This window comes from Carassius carassius, chromosome 48, assembly GCF_963082965.1.
Source record: "Carassius carassius chromosome 48, fCarCar2.1, whole genome shotgun sequence".
NCBI lineage: Eukaryota > Metazoa > Chordata > Actinopteri > Cypriniformes > Cyprinidae > Carassius > Carassius carassius.
In genome coordinates, this window is record NC_081802.1 from 2,654,917 (window position 1) to 2,665,099 (window position 10,183).

The following is a 10,183-nucleotide window of genomic DNA, read 5'->3' on the forward strand; positions in this document are numbered from 1 at the left end:
AGGGAAAAGGAAAAACAAAAGTATAAGACTTGCTAATTGATGCCTTTTATGAAGAAATAAGAGCCCATGATGCATAGTGAATGTCATGAATGGAAATAAATAATATATTTTGTTACCGATGATGTTAAAGTGGCTTTAACAGAAGCATTGACTGATAACCTGAGAGTTCATGATCCTCTGTTTTTAAAGGTTTAAACACTGGGTTTAAATGAGTGTTAAATGCTGAAAAGTGTGTTTCCATCTTCCTAATGCTCATAAAGCATGTGTTGCAAAATCTTAGCAAGAAAGCTGAATGCTACAATTACAAATATAAAGCAGAACAATAGTCCTTTGAGGATGAAGATAAAAAGTACCAGCTGGTTACATTATAGTGAGGAGGCTCTTTCCGGAAGCTTTACTTAAGACACATTTACCTGGATCTGCTGAAATATGAAACTTTCTCCACAAGCCCTTAACTAACCCACAACCAGTAAACAAAAACACTTATTATAATAGTTTTGTTTATATTTTCTTGCTTATTTGACACTTCTTATAAAGATGCTACCACAAATGAATAAATATACTCTTATAAGCTGCAACTATCAAATCATTAAAACACATAATTGAAGGCATATACATTGCTAAAACGATCTATGCTTACAGTAATGGATAATTTATATTTATTTTAGATTTCTAGAGGGGGCCCAAATGAGCAAATGAGCCGTGTGCATTTGCTGAGGCTCAAGAAAGCATGCAATTCTGGTGGCAAAAAATGACAGTTTTAACATAGCAGTCTATTCAAGCCATGGAATAAAATAATTAAAAATGTAATTGAGTTTGTATTTTAAAATTCTGAACTAAAATGTTTTTTTTTGCAATTCGAGATTATATCTCGGAATTCTGGTGAGAAATACCCACTCTTCATTCTTTCTCTTTAGTTTATAATCCCACACTTCTGGCTTTTTTCCTCCCTCAGAATTGACAAACTCACAATTATAAAAACGTATAAAGTCTGAACTAGGAGAAATAAATATGCATTTGCAAGAAAAAAGGTCAGAATAGTGAAATAAGTAAATGTTATAGGTTAAAACAGAATTTCATGCATGTATTTCAACTCTAGGGCTAATACAATATATAGACCTATTTAGATCAGATCCATGCATTAAAAGTAGGGTAATCATAGCAGGTTTCATCCATAGTCTGTCTGTTTAAACGTCTGTGTAAAAATGATTTGTATTACGATTCTGATATCCAAAGGCACAACAATAATTTTCTTTCCTCTTATTGCAATAGTTAATCACACCAAAAGCTGCAATTACCACCAGAACAAAAACAGCAGCAAATATTCCTGTTACAGCAGCTGAAGATGGACCTGAATCTGAAACAAAAGAGACAGACAGTCATTAGTGTGAGTCAGTATGCTGGACCGATCTATAGCAAACAATAAGAGATATCAGCTCGTCTCAGAGAGTGCATCTGAATTGGTTTCATAGTGACGTCAAAAGCACCAATGTTTTAGTTCCAAGACATCAATGTACTAAAAATAAAAAAATGATGTAACAACATTTTTCTTTACATTGCATTGTCTTGTAAGAGTTGTTCTCCTTCCATATGGCCAAAGCAATACTCACCACCAGTAACAGACACAGTGAAGCTCTTAATGCTGGTGGTACTGTAGCGGTTTCTGCTGATGCTGATCTGTAGATGATAAAGTCCAGAGTCTGTGGTTCTCGTGTTTGTGATGGTCAGAGATCCAGTCTGATGATCCAGCTTCAGTCTGTCTCTGAATCTCTCATCACACTGATCATCTGTACAGATCTTACTCTGATCTCCAGTGATATCAGCGATGAGAATGTCATTAAAATACCACATCACTGACCTATTAGACTTTCTTATTTCTCCAGAATCTAAAGTGACAGATTCTCCCTCTGCCACTGACTTTCTCTTCACACCGGCAGCAGCATCATCTTAAACACAAAACAAAAGCCGCTGAGGAAACTCTACAATAGGAACAAACTAGGAAAAATCATTTAGCAGATTAATTTCTCGGATATTAATAAAATCAGTAGAACCAGCATTAAATGCAAACTATAAAATTAACTGTGTTTAAAAGCATTCTGTCCATCTATCTTTATTCATACAGATTTAGGAATGTCTCTGCAGAATAAAAAAATGTATCATTGACCGATACATGTATTACACACAGACATGCATAATACAGAGTTTTTATTACTACACAAGAAACGTATTACTACAGGAGAATATAAATTACACATTTGGAATATTCTTGTGATCGAAAAATGTGACCCTGGAGTACTAAACCAGTCTGAAGTCGCTGGAGTATATTTGTAGCAATTATTTTAGGTTTCTTTACCGTCAATATGTAAAGCAACATTACTCAATTTATGTGTTTACAAATCCTCTGCAATCCAGTAAACTAAAAAACAATGAGTATGAAACAACAGAGAAATTTAAAAGGTGGTCAGAAATGAGATGTTGAAAATCATAGTGATTCTTCTTGTAATGTCTGAAAGCAGTTCTGAATGTCCGTATTACAATAAACATATTCACTCTGTGATTCGAACACATATAACCTGCTTTTAAACATCCATTAATGACTCACCATAGACAACAACATCAAAATCCTTTCCAGTGGGTCTGCTGCTGATTACCACTAGTTTATAAAGTCCAGAGTCTGTGTTTGTGAGGTTTGTGATGGTCAGAGATCCAGTCTGATTGTCCAGCTTCAGTCTGTCTCTGAATCTCTCAGTACCGCCTTCACACTGAACATCTGTACAGATATGACGGAGATCTCCATTGATTTGAGCGATGCGAGTGTCATTAAAATACCATCTAACTCGTTCCCGTTGGTTTATTTTAACATCAGTGTGTAGAGTGACTGAATCTCCCTCCATCGCTGACACGGAGACTGCGCTGACATCATCAGATGCACCTGGGGAAGAAATAAACAGCTGATTATACTTCTGTTTTTAGATAGAAAGAAAAAATAAAATGATAATTTTGAATATTCTTTCACAAACTCTCAGATCCCCGATGAATACTGTCCCTTTAAAATACCTATTCGAAATATTTCTGTCACATATATCGTTTCAGTTTTGCATGTATTTGTAGGACCGGCTCTTGTTGAAGTAAAGTAGTTTGCGGTTTGATATTCAGATTTCTTTTGGCTATAATACACAGTGGTGTAGATCAGGGGTGTCCTGGAGGGCCGCAACCCAGCAGAGTTTAGATGCAGCCCCAATTAAACACACCCTTATCCTGGTAAGCAAGTCCTTCAGGCTTATTTGAAAACCGTTTTCTATCAGCTCATGATAGAAGGATGTTTCAGCACTTATGTAATAAAGTTGTAAAGGAATTGAGAAAAGCAAAAGCTGTTTTTTTTTTATTTATCAACCAATCATACTGCTGCTTCCATCACTTCATGAGCTATTACTCTGCTGAAGGGCAAGTTTCCTCACTTCAATAATCTATATGTGAGTTGCAGTGTTTTTATTGCATACAATGTTTGATCAAAAATAGCACATACTTGACACAAATTGTGTAACTGTGACACATTAGTGTGTAAAGAATTTTAACAAACTTTCTGTGTTAGGAGGAAAAACACTAATAAATGCATTGTCTAGACAAAGGTGTGTTAAGAAACACATGTTTTTAAGTCAGTTTAATGTAATTAAAGTTGAAACGAATTATACAGCTATGTTGACTGTAGGCTACTTAAACTTAAAGTAATCTTTTTTAATTTACTGAATTTACAGTGGATAATTGTAATCAGCAATGTTAGAGGTGCAACAAGAAACGAATGATAACCTAAACAAAAAACTAAATAATTGTTTTTTTTTTTTTCTGTAATGGTAATGGTGACTACTACTCAAAAGACAACAAGAATAAACTTATAGGAAAAAGGAGAAATCTTTACATCACTTGAAAGATTTTAAAGAATACAGACTTAAAGACGGGTGACATTTTGGTTAGCTATAATTTTGACCTATCGTACCATACTATATCTGATAAATATGCTTTATAAAATAGAAAGAACAAGGAGTTCATACATAGAGCCATGCTATTAAACATTTATAGTCGGTTATTATGAAATTAAGAGTGGAAAAATTTCTAGCTTATGATATTTTTACTTGTCAGATTCAGTGACCATGACAAACTCACGTATTTGCAAGGAGCAAACTGTGGGTTCTCCAACATTATTGGGTAATTACAGTAAACAGTAATAAGAATAAAGACCTAGATTTATCAGATATTCAGAATTTGTTATAGCTTACGTAATAAGTGCTAAACATCTCATAAAGAAACCATTCTTAGTAGTAGGCCAAAATATTAGCAGGCAACAGCATTAATGTTTAATTTATACACAATTAGATACAAACGCAGGTTCCTTGCGCCAGTGCATATTGAATGAGCGCATCTCAACAGTCTGGTCGCGTGCGGCAAATGAACGGTTCACAAAAGATTTCTTTACATCAACACACACACACACACATATATATATACATATAGTCTAAGGGAAATTCTTTCACACAGAAAGACTGATGTTCTCCAAATGCACGGTGTACTTTATAAATAAAAAATACACTAAACATTTTAAGAAGTTTTAATATGAACAGTACAGTTTTTACAATATTTAACTGGAATTTATTTATTCATTTTCTAATAGTTAAAATTTTTACATTTGTACTTTCTATTTTAAAAATAATGGTGTGAAATTGTGTTTTTTTTGTGCATTGTTTCTCTTCTCTGTGTCCAGTTGCTCTCTCTCCTTTACTCCAGGTTCATGCTCATGGAGAAGTGGATTGGCTTCTTCTGCACGTGTGCATCTTTTAAAAGTCACATCCATACAAGACTGAGTGATTGCGGATGTGTTGTATTGAGAGGACCGAGAGGTGTTAGCGTCCCGTTCCTTTACAACTGTTGTTTCAAAGCTAGTCAAGATACTTTTACACACAACACTTTGTTGGCTTTTATCTCTTTACCTTTTCTGTTATTACTATTATTATTATTATCCTATATCAGTATTAAAAGGTAAACTGTAAAGAGAGACAATATTTCCTTTTTCTTTATTATTTTTATTGTATCAGTTTTAAAAGTTATTGTGTTGACTGCATGCATAAGTAAGTGATTGTTTTGTGTGAGATGGGTGTCTGTTTTAGAACAGACAGGGATGACAGCTATATTTTTGTTCATTTTTGCTACAGCCCAGTGAATGAGCAGAGAGGAGCAACATGCAACAGATGAATATCAGCAACAAGGAGTACAATTCATTTTCATTTATTGTGGGAGCATTCAGGTCATTTTCCAATAAATTCCACATCACAAGCTTCGAGACGGGAAATGCCAAAACAACGAACATAGCAGTGCTGACTTTAAGCACTATCATAGCCTTACAAAATAAAAATTAACAAAAAATACAGGCATCTTCCTTGTCTTCCTAACTGTCCCAAAACAGGAGAAAAACAAAACATCTCAGTGCTCTGATCATGCTGAGGCCCCATTCATGCATGCTACATCTTTCTTAAGAGAATACTGTACACACAGTATATGCATCGCAGCTAGCTATGTTTTATATTTTGTTTATTCTGATGACCCCTATAAAAACATTAGTAGCCTGTTTTTGTGAAATCGGCTTCATGAACATTGTTAAACATTTACATTACATACAAAATGTGTTCATTCTCGTGACAAATTTTAATTGGTTTTAAGTCTGTAGAATAACGAGCATTTCTAAACAAACATTCCACTTAAATTTTTATTTGAGAAACGGTTAAGAATTTGAACTAACCTATTAAAAAACATTTAAGAGTATCTACATTAGCTTACATAGGTTAAAACATGAGCAGATTTTTTTTATATAAAAAAGTAGATTTTTATCCATTTAAAAGTATTTCAAAATGAATAAATAAATACAAATCATTTAATGTAACATCTGTACTGTTCATATTAGACCAAGCTTCTTTCCTGGATAGGTGATTTACTGTGTGATCGAGTTCAAGCCAAACAGTGTAACAGCGCCTACTAGGGTCACAGGATGCGATTGTCACATAGTTTGCTGTAACACCGGTTCCGCGGTTATTTATTTATTTATTCATTCATTGTTTTATCTTTGACAGGAAGATTAATTGTAACAACTGTCTTACCGCGCACGAGGAATCCAAATACTGCGAACAAACTAAGGATAAACTTCTTTTTCAGACAGAATTCTCCGGTTAGCAGTAGCACAGCCGCCATGCTGATGTGCACGTGCACAGTAATTTAATTTACGTTCCGCTCCAGCAGATTAGTCAAAAGGTGCTTTTGTGCATTTAAAGGGATAGTTCACCCAAAAATTCTGTCATCATTTGCTCACCCTTGTGTCGTTCTAAAAATGTATGAGTTGCTTTCTTATTTTGTACATCAAAGTAGATATTTTGAAGATTACGTGTAATCAAACAGTTGGTGGTATTTCCATAGTAGAAAAACAAAAAACTATTTAATACATCATATAGCTACGCATACCTCTGGAAATAGAACACCAATAGAACACCACAGATTAACTGCACTTCATCCATGAAGCTCAGTTGCTGTGTTTTATGTAGAGAAAAGCAAAAAAAGGTTGTCCTATTGTTCTTCACTGTTAAGTTAGACAGGCAAATTATTTTGCCACAATTATTATGTGGTAATAGGATTTTAAAGTGTATTGTGTGATAGTTGTTAGTGAAGGAACAACTGACTTTAAAACTAGAATATGCAGAATTGGAGAAACGAGAAAGACTAAGGTAGATTTTGAAAGCAATCAACCGAAAATATTGCACCATCACCAAACAGCACACAAATCGCAATGACCTCAGTGTCAATTCTCTTAAATTTCATATAAAAACAGCAGCAGACCGTTCTCCTCCCCGTCTTTCAGTGCGCTCTTCAATCCGTAGACCGCGGCGGATCAGCACGAGCAGACTCAAACAACAGAGGACACAACAGTGGCAGCTCATCAGGGGAGGCACAGCCTCCTAAAAATTTTTAGGTGAAAATGAGAGACTATTTAATGTTAATAAAATTCACAATTCATTTCAGTTAATGTCTCAGAATGTGTATTTTTGTTTTGTAATTTCACAGCTGTAATACCATAACACGTTACTGAAGTTGGAAAGCACTCTTTTCTTTTCACAAATGTGCTAAATCTGCTGATGTAATTACAACTGATAAGTGATAGAGAAGGGAAGTGGAGGCTGTGGGAAAGTTGAGCTCTCGTGCCTCTGATGGTAAAAAAAAAATTAGCCAATTATCATTGCGTGTTCACATTCAGTACTGAGAAGTGTTGAGAAAAGAAACCTCGTAAAGGAGGCTAGCCTCCCTTCTGGTATCAACCAATCATAGAGACGTAAATTATATGCTATTCGTTTGAACGTCTTGCGCTGCGCTGATTATGATCCAAGTACTTATTATGAGTACCGATATTGAATATTTGATCGCCAACAGATGTACCAAGCTGTTATTCAAAAAGTATATATATATATAAAAAAAAGAGAGAAAACACGCTTAAGCTGGATATAGGCTACAGCAGCCGGATTAATTAAATGGCACAACAGACAGCTCTCTTTTAAAACAGACTTTTAAGAGATGAATGTTTGCTTTAAGTGAAAGGCCATGTAAGTGAACTTATATTATCTTGTTGTCCTTTTCTTTACATTTTCTGAAAACATAAAAGCAACCAAAAAGCCATTTTAATGTGCTTAAGCAAATAATAATAGTAATAATCGGTAGGGATCCCAGACCAATACAATTAGTTTGCCTCCTCTTTTTTTAAAACCCATGAGCTGCCACCGGGACACAAGGTGTGTTTATCGATAGACTGCTACAATATCTATATCTGTGCAGTTTTTTGACATAAATACAGTTTACAAAAGGTCACGAGGGAGCAGTCGGTTTCCCATGTACTGAAAAGTTTTCGTTCCGTTCACCACTCATCACACAACAGCTGTTTCCTCCAGCGAAAAAATAGCCCTTAACACATATGATCCTTTAACACTTTAATTATACTTATTTAAATATACTTAATTTAATTATACTTATTTTAGTCTTACCATGTGTTCACACCGCCACCGTCGAGAGCGTCAAAGTGGCCGGAAGTCATTCATTTGCAATGTGAGCTGGCGTCGAGAAGCGTCTAGCAGCAGCGCGGCGTGATTTGGCCATTGAGAGCATCGAGGAAAGTTGACATCAGGTCTGCATCCGAATTCAATGTTAGCTTCAGTTTCTGTCTCCTGAGATGCCTTCGTCTGGCTGATTTTTGAAGGCAGCATAGATGTATCCTTCGCTGCCTTTGATATCCCACAATCCTGTGCATTCCAGTTTGTGACAGTTAAGCAAAAAAATAAAGATGGCGTCTGAAAACTTGCGGTCAGTGATCAGTTTGTGTGTAAATGTATGTTTTTGATCAACGTTTTCCACTTTTTATGTCATTTCTAGCGAGAAATTAATATTGCAGTAATGAATAATCCACTTAGTTATCACCAAAGCTGTCTATATTTTGCTGTAGATCATTAAACCATTACTCTGCCTCAGAAGCCTGTCCAAAATCAGTTTTAGAAGCCAAATCAAATTCCAGATGCCCTTTCACTGTCCCTTGAGACTTTACCTCAGGCCAAAGTCCTTTTAAGACAAGTCATGTCACTTGACGGCTATCTTTGATACGCCTCTTGGGCATGCAAGAGTAACTCCTATCTCTTTGTATGGGGAAACATTACATTCTCCAAAACTGTTCACTAGGCTTAAGAATCAATTTCATATTGGAAATATGAAGCTAAAGGAGTGATATGTATTGGGCATTCTATAGTGTTTGCTCACGCAGACCAGCTGGTCTTCTTAAACCTCCAATTTTATTTCCAAATCTTCTATCCATTCTCCCCTCCCTCCCTCTCTGCATCTTGCAACACACCCCACTCATAAACATCCTTTCATCCCAACATCCATTCTTCCACCCTTTCCTTCAGCCATTATCAGCAATTCATCTCTCGTGTTTCTAATAATTCTCAATAGCTACTTAGAAAGTTTAGGTATTTAGGTTCTATTGCATTTGCTATACTTGTATTTTAAAGGTCCCGTTCTTTGTGATCCCATGTTTTAAACTTTATTTAGTGTGTAATGTTGTTGTTAGAGTATAAATAATATCTGTAAAACTCTAAAGCTCAAAGTTCAATGCCAAGCGAGATATTTTATTTAACAGAATTCGCCTACAAAAAACGACCCTTTAGTTCCTGCAGGAATGACATCACAAAAACAGTTTTTTGACTAACCTCCGCCCACATGAATACACAAAAAGGGGGGCGTGGTCTTGTTGTGCTCCGACCGAGAAGAGGAACAGCTGCGTTTGTGTTTGTCGCCACGTCGTCGAAATGCTGTGATTTTCATCTCGGAGTCCAATCATCTTTGTTTGGGCTTCCCAGGGACGCTGTACTTGGAGATTAATGGTTACAATTTATGTTTAACTCGGCTCCCGAAAATTATAATCCACATGTAAAACTATGTGCAGCACATTTTGCTGAGGACAGCTTCCTCAATCTCAATCAGTTTAATGCCGGATTCGCACAAAGATTATTCTTGAAAGATGGAGCAGTTCCCTCTTTGTCTGGAGAAGGCGTTGTTTATAGACCACAACCGGTAAGTGTATTTTATTATTTAAGTTGGTGCGTTTAACAGTTTCTGTAACTTATTACACAAAGGGCAACGCTGTTTAGCTTTGTTAACTAGATGTTAGGGCTGTGCAAAAAAACAAATACGATTTTCATGCTCATCTCGTCAGTAAAAACGCTCCTGTGATTATAAGTACATCTCCTGCACATGCTCCTGCCCACTTGCTTCTCACAACTAGTCCAAAACTAGCCCTATCGCGTTTCCAGGAGGGCAGCGCGCGCTCAGCTGCTGTCGAATCACAACACAGGAACCGCTGGCCCAATCAGAACTCGTTACGTATTTCTGAAGGAGGGACTTCATAGAACAAGGAAGACATCAGCCCGTTTTTATGACAGTGAAAACAGCGGTATACAGATAGGTGAATTGTGTGAAAAATACTGTGGTTTTTTTACACTCAAAACATGAACACATGTTATATTGCACACTGTAAACACAATCAAAGCTTCAAAAAAGCATGAAAAACGGGCCTTTAATTGTTTGCCATGAAAATAGCATAAGATGTTGATCT

The 10,183-nt window shown here is 35.9% G+C and overlaps 1 protein-coding gene across 1 annotated transcript; it reads right to left on the reverse strand.

Annotated features, from left to right (window-relative positions):
- Nucleotides 1-1,187: 1,187 nt before the first annotated feature.
- LOC132131344 (uncharacterized) lies at nt 1,188-6,234 on the reverse strand. The gene is made up of 4 exons (XM_059543364.1): nt 6,144-6,234; nt 2,603-2,932; nt 1,614-1,946; nt 1,188-1,357 (listed from the first exon to the last, which is right to left on the reverse strand). The coding sequence occupies exons 1-4, from the start codon at nt 6,232-6,234 to the stop codon at nt 1,188-1,190; spliced, it is 924 nt and encodes a 307-aa protein (XP_059399347.1).
- Nucleotides 6,235-10,183: the final 3,949 nt, after the last annotated feature.